This window comes from Gadus morhua, chromosome 12 (genome assembly GCF_902167405.1).
Source record: "Gadus morhua chromosome 12, gadMor3.0, whole genome shotgun sequence".
Lineage (NCBI taxonomy): Eukaryota > Metazoa > Chordata > Actinopteri > Gadiformes > Gadidae > Gadus > Gadus morhua.
This window is the reverse complement of record NC_044059.1, coordinates 2,878,172-2,895,002: the sequence shown is the minus strand read 5'-3', so window position 1 is coordinate 2,895,002 and position 16,831 is coordinate 2,878,172. Positions and strand designations below refer to the sequence as shown.

At 40.6% G+C, this 16,831-nt stretch overlaps 2 protein-coding genes and 1 long non-coding RNA gene across 10 annotated transcripts; 1 reads left to right on the top strand and 2 right to left on the bottom strand.

The window, feature by feature from the left end:
* Positions 1-33: 33 nt before the first annotated feature.
* On the bottom strand, positions 34-2,118 carry LOC115555557 (uncharacterized). Its single transcript, XR_003978885.1, has 3 exons — positions 1,664-2,118; positions 219-526; positions 34-106 (listed from the first exon to the last, which is right to left on the bottom strand). It is a non-coding gene; the product is annotated as an uncharacterized LOC115555557 (long non-coding RNA).
* A 2,975-nt stretch (positions 2,119-5,093) lies between these two features.
* On the top strand, positions 5,094-11,490 carry LOC115555554 (GDP-L-fucose synthase). 4 transcript variants are annotated; one of them, XM_030372481.1, is made up of 10 exons: positions 5,094-5,340; positions 6,016-6,148; positions 6,269-6,383; positions 6,489-6,617; positions 9,539-9,612; positions 9,697-9,830; positions 9,942-10,073; positions 10,158-10,237; positions 10,402-10,501; positions 10,598-11,490. In XM_030372481.1, exons 1-10 carry the CDS (start codon positions 5,184-5,186, stop codon positions 10,651-10,653), a joined length of 1,110 nt encoding a protein of 369 aa, XP_030228341.1. In that variant the 5' UTR covers positions 5,094-5,183; the 3' UTR covers positions 10,654-11,490. The 4 variants fall into 4 exon arrangements, with proteins under 4 accessions (XP_030228341.1, XP_030228343.1, XP_030228344.1 ...); XM_030372483.1 differs by having other exon boundaries at positions 5,164-5,340; positions 5,990-6,148; XM_030372482.1 differs by having other exon boundaries at positions 5,209-5,340; positions 5,997-6,148.
* Positions 10,988-16,269, bottom strand: bmb (brambleberry). Of its 5 annotated transcripts, none has more exons than XM_030372480.1 (13): positions 16,235-16,269; positions 15,218-15,468; positions 14,914-15,042; positions 14,505-14,690; positions 13,576-13,798; positions 13,159-13,275; positions 12,885-13,064; positions 12,409-12,615; positions 12,181-12,319; positions 11,951-12,003; positions 11,723-11,853; positions 11,359-11,459; positions 10,988-11,237 (listed from the first exon to the last, which is right to left on the bottom strand). In XM_030372480.1, exons 2-13 carry the CDS (start codon positions 15,461-15,463, stop codon positions 11,111-11,113), a joined length of 1,839 nt encoding a protein of 612 aa, XP_030228340.1. In that variant the 5' UTR covers positions 15,464-15,468; positions 16,235-16,269; the 3' UTR covers positions 10,988-11,110. The 5 variants fall into 5 exon arrangements, with proteins under 5 accessions (XP_030228340.1, XP_030228339.1, XP_030228338.1 ...); XM_030372479.1 differs by having other exon boundaries at positions 16,192-16,247; XM_030372478.1 differs by lacking the exon at positions 16,235-16,269 and adding an exon at positions 15,858-15,876 and having other exon boundaries at positions 11,750-11,853.
* Between the last annotated feature and the right edge of the window lie 562 nt (positions 16,270-16,831).

The window sequence follows — 16,831 nt, the reverse complement described above, 5'->3', positions numbered from 1 at the left end:
CAAGGTAAATTTGTTTTTTGCAATCAATGACTCCTTCCAAAAGCGCACAACTACTGTCCTGGAAGGACTGAGTTTCTCATTAACAATTTCTGCCAGATGGATTGACCTGGGGATAAATCAGACTGTCTTAAAATCACACCTATGGGCCTAAAATGATATTTATATATTATAGGACGAGATTTTAGCAGCAGAGATCAGTTACATATTTAACAAGTAACCTTTGGAATGATCTTCCCTGGAACAAGCTAGCTCCACTAGCTCGTGGAGTTCCAGCTCGTGGTGGTGGTGGTGGTGTTTCAGTGGAAAAACCAGACGCAGAAAAAGATGTGGCAGAAGCAGAAGCCGGTGAGGGTCGGCGCATGAACCCAAAAGCAGGAGCACCAGCAGCGGGTGGAAGGTGCTCTGCATCGCCGTGGACCTCATAATGACTGCGATTAGTTAGATTAATTATTGAAAAATGGCCTGCTGGCTCTGGAAATATTGCCGTGTTGGAGTCGTCCGTGATATAAAGACTGCTGCAACTGACCTGTTTAATAGAATTGAATGAAAAATACCATAAAGGATTAAAAAACATTGTAATTAAATAGTACAAATACTAATGCTAATCCCATGTTTCCATAACAAATATACATCACAGGTCAACATACTTAAAACAATTCATATATATATTAGGGCTGTGAAATGATTAAAAAAAAAAGTGTGGATTAATCTGTGGATTAAAAATGATTTATCACATATTACCGATTTTCTCTGTATATTAATCTTGACAAAAGACGGATATATACATTTAACATGTTTTCTTTTTTCATTAATGAAAAACTAAAACAATGGTGCTGCAACTCAGCAGTTCTTTAATAATAATTATAATAATAATTAATTTTATTTGTAACGCACTCTTCAGAAGTTTGTTCAGAAGAATCTCAGAGCGCCAAGTCTTTAGCAGTTCTCTTTGCTTTTCCATATGGAACATTAATATATCATCATCCCAAAAAGAATTCGGGCTTTTTAGCTATTGTTTGGTTGAATACAAATGTTTCTTATCTTTTCAAATCAAACAGAAATGATTTGGGCTTCTTAGCCATTGTTTTAGTGGATGGTTGAAAATGTCTCTTTATTGTCAAACAACCATTGACCACACCATGACACAATCTAGTCTTCCTTTCGCCAGCTGGTGTGGCAAACTACCTTGTTCACATTCACTGACAGTAAAGCTGACGGCTTCTTTAGCACCATGTGTCCTGTGACTGACAATTGACAACAACGTCTTTCACACGGCATCGTGGATGAAGGAGTGGCTAGATATTTGCGAGCCCTGGCAGTTAGATATTTAGCGTACTATGCTAACTAATCAATCTAGTTGAGAGAACATCCCTAAACAGTTATGTCATGTCAACTAGTATTATTACCACTACTAGTACATCACTAGTCTCTCCAACAAATGAGTTAATGTTAAAATCAAAATGTTAATGTTACCGTTTGTAAAATTGCATGTGGGAAGTCAAAAAACTATTCTGCGCTCAAAAAATAGCCGCGGCTATGCTAACATTAACTCATTCTACCTGTCATAGAATGACATGCCACCAAGCTAAGGCGCTGTGAACTGTGTGAGCATTTTTTTTGCAATGGATAAAAGTGTCAATTATAAGTTGAAAAGTAACATCACCTGAAAAATCCTGCAAATTTTGTCTGCAGACATGTCCTCTTGCTTCATAGTCAGCCGTTTGGGTCCGCGAAACAATATGAAGCTCTCCATTTCCATTCCATGCTTAATTAGATGTAACGGTTAAGCTTGTGAGAGCAACTTCCGGGTCACAACACAAAATCTTTGCAAAATTGAGAAAGAAGATTTCCACGCAGTATTTTAATTCCCGATGTCCATGTTTAAGCACATCAAAGAAAATCAGATAACTGGTCGTTTTACCGTTTTCCGTTTTCTATTATCAAAACAAAATTCGGAAAATGGGTCATTTTCGGATTTTTGTTTTCCTATCTCTATATGGTATTCGGGATACAGCTCGTTTCCCGATTTTGGTTTTCTCATTTCAAAACGAAAATCCATTGGCCGCAAAGTACACGGACCGCGGTCCTCCCCTACTCAGTTCTGTTCGCTTTGCATTGGTGGAAGTGAGTAGGGGGAGTGGTTAAGTAAAGCCTTCAGATTGGACGGTTTGACTTTAGAGTTACCGTCATGTTTTGTATTATTTTTTTACCATTTTTGTTTTATAGGGACAAACATTAACACATTTCTCCATTCTCCTGCAGGGGATTGATAAAGTTCTATCTATGTAACAGAAAGAAACACTTACTCATACTCCATCAAATATTCATACTCATACTTTGCACACTTTACCACAGCATTGGCCTACTGAATGCCACAGATATATTTTTAAGCATTGGACTGAATGCCACATAAATATGATGTATGTTTTGCACGTTTGCAACGTTTAAAAGTTCAGGGAAAAGTATATGCCTCTACTGGTGTTGCTTAGGCCAATATCCTTTTGAGGCAGTGTTGTTTCTGAATATTAGTGTTAAGGGCCAATAATGCCTACTATCATACATTAGTCACCATGTCTGTGGACAAATTTGTATGCAGTCACTTATTAATATATCCCCCCCGCCGACAAAATCTCACTCTGAACTCAGTTCAAAAATGGAGAGCCCTGCATTGCGCATCTGTTGACCTTTATCCATTTACAGTAAACAGATATTTTTTTCTTGCTGGAAGACATTTTATATTGTTTTCATATTATTATTTACTGACAGTGATTACAGAATGCGAGTGTGTGTTATATTGAAAGCGAGGCTGGGTGTGCCTATGAATATAGGCTACAGTGAGTTTTTTAAGGTGCTGTACAAGCAAATCATATTGACTACTCTGTACAGTGACAAAGAGTGTACAGTAACCTACTTCATTCAATATTGAATAGGCTACTGTAGCCTACACTATGTACAAATGGTTTTGCTCTTTGCTCATGGCAGTTGTGGCAGTCATTTTAACATGTCAGCAGGCAAGCTTCACTCATTCCAGGATGTATTATGCTTTGTCCTATAGCCTACTTGGAACGTGTTTTGAAATGGATCTATAGTAGCCTATAGAAATTTGCCAGCTGGAATACAAAGCAAACTCTCCTTCAAATGCACATTCATGGAAGTCTTGTATTGTCATCCCCAAATAATGCTGCAATGTAATAATATACATCTTTAAATGCACAATAATGAGTCATTATTTTTATTATGACTTATCAAAGATTTTTATAGGCTCCCAGAATGCAGGTCTGTTAGTGACTCCCAGTATCTCTAAAAACAGACTGGGAAGTAGAGCATTCAGTTACTGGGCTCCTTTACTGTGGAACCAGCTCTCCCCATGGGTCAGAGAGGCAGACCCCCCCCCCCCCCCCCCCCCCTCACCTTTCACACCTTGTAGTTTGGCCTTGGCGTCTCGCAGTCTCTCTGTGTTTCCATATATTCTCCACAGCTCCACCCCCATTCTGAACCAACTGCAATTTTTTCCCTTGGTTTTCCTGGGAGTTTTTACTCAGTCGATGTGAGGGTTTAAGGGAAGAGGATGTTGTTATGATGCTCATGCTATGTAAAGCCCTTTGAGACAAACTGTTTGTAAAAACGGGCTATAAAAATAAAATTGCCTTGCCTTGCCTAACCCGCTTGGACTGTAATTCATATTCATGCTACTAGTTTGATCATTGACTGACTACATGAATAGAGATTCTTATAGAGGACTTATAGTCAAACGGTATATACAAATTTCTATGTGTTTAGGCCAGTTATGAGATCTAGTTAACATCATTAAAAGTCATTTCCAAACACATTAAAGAAAAGAAAAAAACAAAAGAAAAGAGATTTTGCAGCAGTAGCACACTTTTACTTAAACAGAGTGGGATAGGAATCAGGTTAACAAAACATCTAAGAACATCTAAGCTGTCTAACACATTACCAACGCAACATTGAAACATCATAAAACATCACAAAAAAAACAGCTGGAATACAAAGAGTTTGCTTTGTATTCCAACTGGCCTGTTATGAGCAAATTTCTATACGCTACTATAGATCCATTCCAAAACATGTTCCAAGTAGGCTATAGGACAACGCATAATGCATCCTGGAATGAGTGAAGCTTGCCTGCTGACACGTTAAAATGACTGTCAACACTGCCATGAGCAAAACCATTTGTACATAGTGTAGGCTACAGTAGCCTATTCGATATTGAATGAAGTAGGTTACTTTACACTCCCTGTCACTGTACATAGTAGACAATATGATTTGCTTGTACAGCACCTTAAAAAACTCACTGTAGCCTATATTCATAGGCACACCCAGCCTCGCTTTCAATATAACACGCACTCGCATTCTGTAAACACCATCAGTAAATAATAATATGAAAACAATATAAAATATCTTTCAACAAGAAAAAATAATTTGTTTACTTTAAATGGATAAAGGTCAACAAATGCGCAATTTTCAGCTGTCAGAAATGTGTTGTGATCACTTGTATTCCTCATAGCTCTCAGGCTGTGAGGAAATCAGCAGCCCGCGATCGCAGGTCTGGTCTGCATGTATTAACTGTGGCTAAACATCAACTGCACTGAAGTCATCATAACTTCATAAGTTCTCATTTTCAAATGATTATGAATACTATTATTGTTATTTGAAGCCGTGTCAGTCTTGACTGTGGGTGGTGGTGTTTATAATACAGTAATATTTTTGTCGACATTATCAAACGGAACAACTTTTATTATGAGGAGCACAGGGCAGAAAACAGAGTAATAAAACGTACCTTGCTCTTAACGGAGCCGTGCACTTGGTCCTCTCGAATGCCGGACCGAAACAACGTTTGTTTCACTACGACTCCTTTCAGCTGCCCACCCCTCCTTCTCCAGCAAAAAATAATAACATAAAACGTCTAATAAAACGCGTGAGGTGGCGTTTTGAAAAGAGAAAACTATTTTTTTTTTTTAGTACATTGCATAAAGATAATTATGAGCCTTTGATTGATATCCTTATCCAGACATGTTTTGTGGAGACACATTCCTGTTATCCACTTTTATTGGCGTGAACGGAGATATATATTACTGGGCCCTATGAATCGAGGGGACACGTTCACAGCCCGCTTAAACAGCTGCAATACCAGGCTTGGCCGCTGAGCACTGTTGGATTGCGGAAGTATGCACTGTACCCGGGGGCTTGGGCAGCACTCTAGCCAGCACGCTAGTCTAGCCTCATCTCTCCATAGGACGAGACTAGCAAGGAAGTGTTCTAGCAAGGTTGCAGCCTTCACTTTGGGAAACAGCCGTTTCTCTACCTCTGAACTACTCCTGCATGGTAAGAAACAACAATTTAATTTGAATGTACCGTATTATTTCAGAATGATCGGGACCGATTACTGCGCAGCCGAGTTTATAGGAAGAGAAGCCCGTTAAGAATAATAACATAACTATCCGTTGGAAGGGGAGCATCATTGCACCACATTTGGTTTACTGTTATAGTAAACCAAAAACTAATTGATTATTCTTAAGGAGTTTTCATAATTAATCAATTGTAGCAAAGGTCAGTTTTAATCTGTATTTGATACAGCCCATCTGCGTTAAACCCAAATACATTACCCCTCTCTAAATGGCTCCGGTTACTCCCACACCGGATCTTGGCTGCTCATGTACTTGCTTTTTTACTGTTGCAGAGCTATAAACTTCTCAACAACTGGATTCATTTGGTACATTTTGAAACGTGACGTTTCCCTTTGAATTGCGTTATAGTTTGGCTAATTGGCTTGTGTATAAATATTGAACTAACGACGGCTCTGAATCTACAGTATCAGAATGCCTCATGGGATTCATTGATTCGCGTAAACGTTGGGAGCCCAGTATGCGTTAATCAACATTACCCATATCTGATAAATCAGGACTTGTCTATCGTTCCCTGCTTTAAAGGAAAAATGTAGAAGACACCACTTGTTTGTTCTAATTGTGATCAGTTGATAGATGGCAGTGTGCCACACAGCTCAAAAGAGGGTACTGGTGACAGGCGGTTCTGGCTTGGTGGGAAGAGCCATACAACATGTGATCAACGAAGAGGGGGGAGGAAAGGATGGGGAAGAGTGGATTTTTCTCTCCTCCAAAGATGCCGACCTAATGTATGTTCACATTTGCTTCTACCTGGCTTGCTGCTTTTACGTTATGGAAGCTAGTTGTACTACCATGCTTACACACAAACATTAAAAAACGACTTTCCTTTTACCCTGGTCTTTCTTCAGGAACAAGGAGGAAACGCAAGCCGTATTCCAAAAGCATAAGCCCACACATGTCATTCATTTGGCCGCAATGGTGGGCGGTCTCTTTAAGAACATGAGGGTGAATTTGGACTTCTGGGTAAGAGGCAACCACAGCACTGGCAAAAAATTTTTTATAGGGATTGCATTGATCATGCTGAGTATTTTATATTGTGCTTTTGTATTGTGCGTGTGCGTTCAACAGAGGAACAACATCTACATCAATGACAATGTGCTGCAGGCAGCACACGAAGTGGATGCAGTAAAAGTGGTTTCCTGCCTTTCTACATGCATATTTCCAGACAAGACCACCTATCCTATCGACGAAACAATGGTGAGAAGTGATGGTTATGGTCTTCCAGTGTGTCTTCCAAAGTGTCTTGACCTGAATCTACATTACGATTTGGGTATTTTTGTAGCACAACACTTTAAAAGGGGTGCTATCATGCTTTTTTGACTTTTTCCCATTGCTTGAGATTGTTATATGATGTATGTAATGTATGCATGTTTTACGTATGCTAAATTAGAAAAATCGATGTCCAAGCCAGGGGGAGTATTTGAGCCCACCGAGAATGTCCCCCCAAGTGTTTGAAACAGCTTGTTTGCGCTCAAACTTTACTTCCGTAATAGTGTGACGTCAGACTGTGCAGGGCAGAAGTCGTGCCTCCCGGCTACCCGCAATCAGTGTTGGGGTAGTTACTCAAAAAAAGTAATTAGTCACTTATTACTAGTTACTTCTGTGAATTGTAATGTGATTACTTAACTAGTTACTGCACTTGAAAAGTAACTTCACTACTTATTACTTTACTTTCCCGTTTCTTAATTTACTGTAGATACATAGACAAACATCATAGCCCTATCATCACTTAGTGCTTATTCTATAAATCTATATATAACCCATATGATATAACAATATCCCTGTCTGCACAAAGAAAAGAAAATCTACAAACAACAAGATAAAGTAGGCTACGGTGAGGTCAATCAGTAGCAACACACAAGTTTCAAAACACAGGCTTTGGGAAACATGAGGACAAAATTAAGTGGTCAATGAAAAATATCAATGGTCACTTTATCCCAAACAATTAAAACAGAAATGCACTTAAGCGGCGGTGACACATGCTGTTACTTTATGTGGTCCAAGGGCTGAATGAACCTGATCTATTTCGCAAGCTATGACATCGTTAGTGGGTTTTCCTCTCACCCTCTTGCAGGCAAGAGCAGCCTTATCAAGTTTTAAAGCAATGCTGTCTATCCAGTGCACCGTCATTCCTAATTTAGGGATGACGGTGCACTGGATATACAGCATTACTTTAAAACTTGAGAAAAAAAGTTACTTAGTTAGTTACTTAGGAATGCAAAGTAACTTGTTGTTGGCGGACACAATTATTTTGAGCTTCGATTCCATGTCAGTATAACACTTGATCAGGTTATGGGAAAATGTTTTCCTGTCGGATGTTGGCTTGCGAGTCGCGGGTATTTCATCTACTATTTTTCTAAATCTGGGTGATTCAACAGTCGACAGGGGAAGCATGTCTTCTACAATGAAGCCTGCAACCAGCCTGTCTATCTGTGTCACCTGCTTCTGTGCTCCAACACTTGAACCCTCCTTCGCACAAGCAGCTACGTCACTCAAATCGATCGCTTTGGCAACGTGCCGAGGCGAACAGGCGCTGCAAAAACACAGGCAACACGCATCCACAACAGATCAGGGCCCCGTTTCCCGAAAGCATCGTTAGCCTAAGTGGATCGTGAAGTGCGTCGTACGAGCATCGTACAGTTTTCACACCGTTTCCCGAAAGCATCGTTGGTAACGAACGTAGTGAAAATGCTCATAGCTAACGAGGACTCCAGGGATACTCGTAGGATGCTAAGAGCATCGTTAGCCTACTGTAGCCTCAGTGGCGTCACCAGCGGACATTCCGTGTATTGGATGCATTTTATTAAAACACATCCAATAATACACAAAAAATGTATGCAAAGTGCGTTCAGGATTAGGAGTGATATAGCATATGTCGGCCTAGGCCTAATCAATTGTGTTTTAATATCTTTAGCATTCATTTTATTGCAGTCTATTCTTTTCGTAGGCTACTCTGCTGTTGGCCGTAATTGGGAGATCTTTTTTTTTACCCCATTTTCCTGCGACATTCCTGCGTCTCCCTCTCCTACATAGCCCGTTTCAGCACCGTGTCAGTGGACAGTTACAATCCTACGACCGTCGTGAGTGCAGTGAACGCGCGTCCATGTTAAGAGGAGTTTCGGGAAACGTTCCAAAGTAATTCACAATGGTTCGCAAGATCCATCGTGAGAATGATCATACGAGTGAAGATCCATCGTTATCTGGAAACGAGGCCCAGGACTTTACACGCAGGCAACCATGGCTTGGGTAACGCAGGAAAGAGCGTTACTATAGTCTAGTAAAGTAGTGTAGTTACCGATATTTTAAATGTAATGCGTTACTTTACTTCGTTACCCAAAAAAGTAATATCGTTATTGTAACGCGTTACGACCCCCAACACTGCCCGCAATGTTTACAACCTCTCGGTGGGAATTTACCGACACGCGTGCAAAGCGTTGAATCCCATGAGGCATTCTGATACTGTAGATTCAGAGCCGTCGTTAGTTCAATATTTATACACAATCTGCCGTGACCAATCACGGCAGACTGGGCTACTAGAGAGGGGGGCCTTAAAGCGACATGATACAAAACAGTATGTTTTTGAAAGATGCTGAAATTGGTTTTGCAGAAATGAACAGTGAAAATAATGTGTATTTTTAACATAAAGGCATAGTACCCCCAAATGCAATTAATAACCCTAAAAAACCTTGATATGGGATATTTCATACAATATTTGCCACCTTAGTTAAATTGACAATGTGTAAGATTGATTCATATGAGGTATTGCAACCTCAGCAATTGTCTCATAATCTGCCATTTAGAATCTGATTTTATGATAGTACCGGTTCACCACTGAGATTTTAGTTTTTTCAACCTTGGAGAGCTTTTTTCTCCCCATGTGTTCGCAATTCGGTTACATATAGTCACTTTAAGTTCATATGAGTCAATAATAAGTTTGAATGCAGATAAATACACCAACAGATATGTGCTGCTCCAATACTATTGTATCACAAAAGTGTGTTTGTTGAGAAACTAAATATTTTTATTTTGTGTATTTCTCAGCACCTGTTCTCTAACATGCTATATCATGGTTTGGAAAACAAAACTGAGACTAATTCTGATGCTTCTTTAAATTCCAGATTCATAATGGTCCACCACACGCATCTAACTTTGGCTACTCCTATGCAAAAAGAATGATAGATGTGCATAATAGGTATGTAATCCGTTGTTTATTTGGTACATATCATTGAATGGGATATGTACCTATGCATGTCAAGTGTCGTTTTATTTTTTACAGGGCTTATTTTGAGCAGTATGGGCGTAGCTACACATCTGTGATTCCTACCAATGTGTTTGGTCCTCATGACAACTTTAACATTGAGGATGGACACGTGCTTCCTGGCTTAATACACAAAGCCTACAGGGCTCAAAGTAAGACTTTTCGTAGCTAAGCAAGAATTGGGTGCAGAGATGGGAGTACTTTTTTAAATTGTATTTTTCCCTCCTGTGCGTGTGTTTGTGCTTGGCTCCTTGGTCTGCCAGAGGAGGGGAAGCCCTTGGTAGTATGGGGTTCTGGCACGCCTAGAAGGCAATTCATCTACTCTTTGGACCTGGCCCGTCTGGTCCTGTGGGTGGTGAGGGACTATAATGAGGTTGAGCCCATCATACTCTCTGGTGAGTTCTGTGGTCAGCAGCCAACACATATTTTTTTCCTTGTGAGCGAGCCAAACTATCTAGTTCCCTTCTCATTGGTCACAGTTGGAGAGGAAGAAGAGGTGTCCATCAAAGAAGCAGCCGAGGCAGTGGTGCGAGCACTAGACTTCAAAGAAGAAGTGGTTGTATCCTTTTCATCCGGTTCAAAGTAGTGACAATTGTTTAAGCTATGAGGAAAAATCCAAACACATCGACTTCCCTGATGAAAAAGCAATGAATGACGTCACACTTTAAGATGTTTCTCAAAATGCTGACAAATGGTTTGCTTTCCTTAATCGTTGCCCACCAGTATGACACAGATAAATCAGATGGTCAGTTCAAAAAGACCGCCAGTAATGCAAAGTTGATGCGTTACCTCCCAAACTTTGCCTTTACGCCGTTTGAAAAAGGTACTGCTGTTTTTTCTGTGCTTGTTTGTTGAAAGACTATGTAGCATTGCAGGAAGTGAGTTTTTCCAAAAGATTTAACTATTTTTTATTTTACAGCTTTGAAGGAAACCTGTGATTGGTTTGTGGCCAACTACGACAACGCACGCAAGTGAAACGCTGAGATGGAAGGGTTTCAGTTGATAAGGACATTAAAAGACATGTGGTGGGCTATAGGTTAAGTTTTGCTATGGGAACTTTTATAATCTTTTTATAATGGGTGTAAACAATTCAAACTTGGCATTTGTCTTCCTCCTAACATTGATGCAACAAAATAAACTAGACTGCTTCTTTAAATGGTCCAGCTCATTGCATAAAGATGTAAAATATTCTGGCAATCAAAGCACATACATACATCAAAAGATCTTAAATGAGTTTGAAACAGTGTTCATCGTTATGTGCTTTTACGTTTAGAGGAATGAGTGACAAAGAATTACCGGAAGACTAATACAAAAGTAAAAATAATTTATTCAAATAAACTTGTGAAATATAAAAAGACAATGCTTTAAAGATGCCTCTCTCCAGTTAACAACAAAAACAAACATTTAAAAAAATAAGTCCAAGGAAGGCTTTTCAGGGGTTGACATAAGTGTAGCCTCCTTCATGTACGTTGCAGTATTCATGTCCCCGGGTGGCGCTCCTCTTACAAGCCTTGCCCGTCTTAGTGATGCCATTGCACAACTGGCGCCGTGATAAAGTGCTACCATTGGACATAACAAAGGGAAGTGGAAGGCAGAAAAAAGGACCGAATGAAAGTGTGATCATTGCCATTACATTTCGAACAAATGTAGGTCCAAATGTTTGAAGAAAATAACACATACCTGTTGCCTGCTAGTGAGGTGTTGGAACTAGAATTACGTGTATCACTCACACTATCAAAAACATGGCCTAGGTTTCTTAGAGGAACGACCTTGTTTACATCCTGTGAAATAAAACCAAAGTTGATTAATAAACATTTCTGACGTCTTTTTTCATTTGATTTAAAAAAAAAAAAAAACGATTTAATTTAGAAGTAGATAACGGCTGAGCTGCGTCATAAGAAATAAGTAAAATCGAATAATTGAATGTTATCCCTTGAAACATCACCCAATTTCGGGCTAACAGTAAAAAAAAAATGTTGAAAAACGCAAGTCATTGGGAAAGGTCACGTCTAATAAAACGAAATCTAGATCTCGTTATTCTCACCATTGAGAGCCTGGACACCCTCATTACCTTCGGGGTGGATTGAGTCGGTGTACCCTTAACTGACACAACTCTTTCCTCGAGGTACAAGGGCTCCTGGTTGGGAGACCCGTCAACTGACGGACATGGATCACCTGTGAATGCAGATTTACAGTCAATGCAGTTATTCCCCCCCCCTCCCCGAATAGCTAACATTTAATATAATAAAAAAGGATATACACCGGTCCATACCGTGAATAAAAAAATCCAAAGGGTCTTGTTCCATCAAGTGATCACATTCACTTCTTGAGTGGGGAAATGGAAGCAGGCATTATCAAGATAAGATGTGCAATTTTCTATCCCTGTATTTCTACAATATAATAGAAAATCTTGACTAGTTGTTATACATTAGTGACACTGGTGTGGTTCCTTGAGTTTCTTCTTTAAATTCTGTTGTGGAACTCAACCCAGTGCCAGCTCACCTCAGTGGTGTAGAGTGGTACTCAAATGACACACGCTGGTTCACCGGCTCCACGATTTCACAAGGCGGAAGTGACAGACAGGACGTCTTATCCCTCATCTTGGAGCATGTCAGCAACAACTGATTGACTAACAAATGACCTGTGCATACACCCATACACAACGGTTAGTGACAATGAGCTCATTATAAGCACAACTCCATCGCCACGTTAGCTCTCTCCCAGCCCTACCAAGTGTCAGCACGAGAATCAGCAGGCTTAGGCCAGTGAAATCCAGCGCCGGTTGCTGGTTGACCTCCGCTACAGCGTTGAGGGAGACCGTGAACAGCAGCGTCACCCGGGAGAAAAACGGACTACGCAGGAAGGTCAACAGTATGGCACCCATTACTACATAGCCACCGTGTAGCACACATGTGCACATGGCAGCCAGGCTTAGACCTGTATATAAGTGGAAACCGGGAGAAAGAAAGCTTGTATTATTGTGGAACAATGGACCCTTCACAGCTCGTCGAGTTGGGTAAACTAACTTGCTGTTCAAGCAGTTCTAAGACTAGACCGGTTTCATTGATATCTGTCGCAGCACCAGCATGGTCAATATTTACCCAACTAGTTGTGTCTACACTGAAACAGACCCATGTTTTCCCTATTATGAAAAGTGTCTTATCTCAAAACACGCACCGCCTGCTTGGAGCCACTCATTTTTGTACCTGCCCAGCCTAGGTATCCCTGGATCATGTGGAGACGGCCTTCTATGCGGTTCTGCATGCCATCTAGATAATGCAGCATGAACCCAAGCGTGCCGTTCATCCGCTCCAGCTTGCGCATCAGGTCTGTGTAGTACTGCGCTGTCGTGTCCTGGTATTGAACAAACTCCACCATACTACTGTCTGAAGTACAGAGAAGAAAAGATAAATTATACAAAAAACAAAACCAAAGTAAACATCTGGTTTATTTACATTTAATTATTCAGGTTATGTTTACCGATTTTATGATAGATATCCTGTGCTTTGTCTCGAACGTGTGCAAGGTCTTCAATAATGGCCTTGTGGTTTTCCTGCACCTCAGACCCTTGACCCTTCAACTGCTCACTCACATTCTCTAAGGAAAGAGACAGCTGTGGGCAGGGCTTTTGCAACTCGCGTCCATATTACATACGGTCCATATTAATTAAAATTCTTAAACTCATAATGAACTAATGCAGCATGACGTTCATTTAGATCACTTCACACGTTACCAACACAAACTATGGCAGTCTGCAGTTTAACACATGTACGTTCTGACAACATTCTGTATATTTCTTTAAATGTCCGTCTGTTGGTGGTATTGCTTTGATGCATTTGCTTGCATCGCTCTAAACTTTGTCACATTTACAATGTATGGCGCTTCTGGTGTTCTTACCCATTCTGTGTGTAATGCCCTGAATGAGCTGAGCTACCAGCTGTTGTCCAGAGGCTATAAGAGCCTTCTCCTTGCCAAGGTGCTCAAGGTTGACGTCAAGGGAGCGCTCCAGTTGCCCCTGACCCTCCCAGAGTACTCCCTGCTGGGCCTGCAAAGCTTTGTGGCCCTGCATCAGTTTATCCAATGAAGCCACAGTCAACTCCTTGAGCTCAACTTGGCCATCCTAGAACCAAGAAGGGATCGGCACAGTTAAGACCATTAACTCATCTTAATGATCAAGTATCAAGGATATCTAATATCTGAGGGGCAATTTGTTTTAGGACAAATTGAGAGTTATTTAGAAGGCCAAATTCAGCAGGAATACAATTGTGTTTAAGTATATTGGTACTACAGCGTGGCAGATTGTATTTGCAGCAACTTGAAAGAAACTCCTTTTAAAAAGGGATTTACTAGGATCAGCCAGTATTGGCCGGACCTTCTTCAAAGTCCTGATCTTGTAGAAATTAGGAAGGTCATTCAAGGTCATGCCAGCAATTTTGCTAAACTTTGACAAAAACCTTTAATCCGTTTATATATAATCCAGGGTAAATTACTCATACCAGTGGAGAAAGGATGATCAGAGGACCATTACTAGTAAAAAGATGGTCCCCAATATCTATATGAGAAAAACTACTGTATGCAAACATTTCCCTCACAGATGCATTGCGGGGAGGGGGTGAAACTATTAAAAGTCTGTGTAAAACTGTATTCTGCTAGAGAGGAGACTGGTTAATTTTCTAAACTATTGTGCTATTTTTTGCATTAGAAGTCTCATCTGTCCTAGACGCAAATTCCCACTACATTGGCCTTCCTGCAAACAGCGTCCACATGAAACTCGAAGGTCAGCTTGACATAAATTCTCTAAAATTGTAAAAGGCGAGAACAGTCACCTTTAGCTCATTCATGGCATCTAGTTGGCTGCTGGCTGTGGAGATGAGAGCATTCACGGTCATCTCCGCCTTTCGCCGAAAGTGCAGTTGGCGCGTGCCGTAGCACACAGAGCGCACTCGGTTGCTGACTATGTGGTACGCGTTCCATGTATCAGAGTCCATTTCCGCTGTACACTCCTTAATTGACTGCAAATAAGAACGAGATATTTAACTACTTGTATTAAAGTATTTTTCTTTTAGAGACAATTTTAACATTTTCACAAATTGAACGTAAAGTCCAATGCAAGTTATAAAACAAAACTCCCAATAATGTCTCAAATAACACACATCTTGTATACACCATGTACTTTTTGATTTATGGTTTGGTGCATCTTTCCTGTCGTTTAGGTATCTGAAACAGAGTATATACCATTTCCTCTGAGCAGGGGTAGGTTGGGCGGCCCTCCACCTGGGCTTGGCAGTTGAACAGCATCACTCCAAGCTTGGCAAGCTGCTCTTCTGATAGACTTTCACAGGTGGACTTCAACTGAGCAACCACCTTCAAAGGATAGGAAGGATCCGTTTTTAATTGAAAAATAAATGGACATCAAAGATTCAAAGACCTGCATGACAATTTAACTGATACACTGGCCATCTAAAGCTTGCTCCTAGCTCGGGTTGTTATGTTAACTCAGCATTGCAAGTAGTGCGAAACACTTAACATTTTGTTTTACCTTATAATGGCAGCTACCCAAGGGGCTGAGTTCCATCTGCCTTGCTTCCGCCAAGAATTTCTCATCTGCAATAGTCATTTCAAACGGAATGGAGTCTTTTGCAGTTGGTCCGATAGCTGGGAGAGTTGCTGCAGGAGGAGCCTGTGCTGGCTTTAACCATTCAAATAACCCATTGCTGACATGACATCTTAATGCCAACATACAGAAAAGTAGTGAACAAAGTCGTCGAAAGACAAATGGGGCCATTATAACTGCAAAGAGAAAAATACAAACTATAAATTGATATCCTATACTTTTGACAGCTGTACCATATGCATCTTAGAGGAGCAGGAGATATCACTACAGCGATGCCTCAAATAAAAGACCACCGCAATATAATAAAAAGGGAAAATCTGGTAAAAATTAAAACGCATCCAATCTCAGTAACAGTGACCAACGCAGTGCACTCTAGACATAAATTAAAAAGTAATTATCTTGTTTATTGCCTTGTCAAAGATCCCGAGTTCATTCAAGCATGTCAAACAGTCACGGCTTTTTCACGGCTACTAAAAGTAAGTTAACACTTAATGAATTGTAAACAAGAGTTTAGCGAAAACGGGAAACATAAAAGAAAGGTTTTGATGTCGTGCTCAAAAGTAACCTATTTTGTTATCCAAATCTGAAGGCTGATCGTTCTCAAAGGCATCACCGACGGGATTAAGGCCCAGCTGATACAAATAACAAATCAGCCTGCCCATTTCAGCGATGTACAGAAATCAGCTAATGAAATCAGTGGTAGTGTAGGATATGCTCGTTTTATTTTTTATTTTTTAACAAAAACTGCAATAATTCCCCAACGCACGAAATGGAGCGACCCGCCCGGCTGGGTTACCATGTGGTAAGATTCCAGCCAACCTTTGGTATCAACTCATTTCCAGGCTACGAGATTCGCTGCCCTTTCACATTTGACCCCAGGTCAACCGAGGTCAACTCACACAGACAGCTGATTCCACCGGACGCGTAAAGGCCGATCCATACCTCCGGATCCGGACGAAATTCGTCCGTCGCCCCAAACGTTGCCCCCGGAACTACCCTTCATACCTCCGTCTGGTTTCAGCGTTGTTATGGATGTTACGCAATAAATCCTCTAGAGGGCAGTGACTGTCGTTTCACAAATTAACGGCATCGACAATCGCAAACATGACATCTGTAGAGATGATTTGCTTTGCGTCATCCGAAATTGGCAAAAAAAGTGCAAAAAGTGTGCGGTGGCATGTGACACCCCTCACCAACCCGCAGATTATCTCCTCAAAATGTTGTTAAATGACCAGTTACAACTCATTGCCAAAGCAGGGGAACAATAATAATACAATAAAAATGTCAGGTATATAGTATAATATGTACAAAACGTAAAATACTATATATATAGGCTATATATTGTTACGTATTTTAGGAACACAAGCTGTATTTCCCTCACTTAACCAATAGGGGGTAGGACCAAACATATAAGCCGTAAATACTACACATAGCCACAAGGGAAAGCAGGACATTACTGAAGGCTGCAATAGATACTTTAGCCACAGAGGGCAGCACCACAGACGAGGCGAGGAAAACCGAGGATAACGTCACACCGGT

Excerpts from the sequence above, each read along its gene's own strand:
- LOC115555554 (XM_030372481.1), top strand. The coding sequence starts at position 5,184 with ATGCACTGTACCCGGGGGCTTGGGCAGCACTCTAGCCAGCACGCTAGT. Across the intron at positions 6,149-6,268 it reads TCCAAAGATGCCGACCTAAT|GAACAAGGAGGAAACGCAAG; the intron begins GTATGTTCACAT and ends GTCTTTCTTCAG. Across the intron at positions 6,618-9,538 it reads ATCCTATCGACGAAACAATG|ATTCATAATGGTCCACCACA; the intron begins GTGAGAAGTGAT and ends TTTAAATTCCAG.
- bmb (XM_030372480.1), bottom strand. The coding sequence starts at position 15,463 with ATGGCCCCATTTGTCTTTCGACGACTTTGTTCACTACTTTTCTGTATG. Across the intron at positions 12,320-12,408 it reads GATTCTCGTGCTGACACTTG|GTCATTTGTTAGTCAATCAG; the intron begins GTAGGGCTGGGA and ends GTGTATGCACAG. Across the intron at positions 11,854-11,950 it reads TTTGGATTTTTTTATTCACG|GTGATCCATGTCCGTCAGTT; the intron begins GTATGGACCGGT and ends CTGCATTCACAG.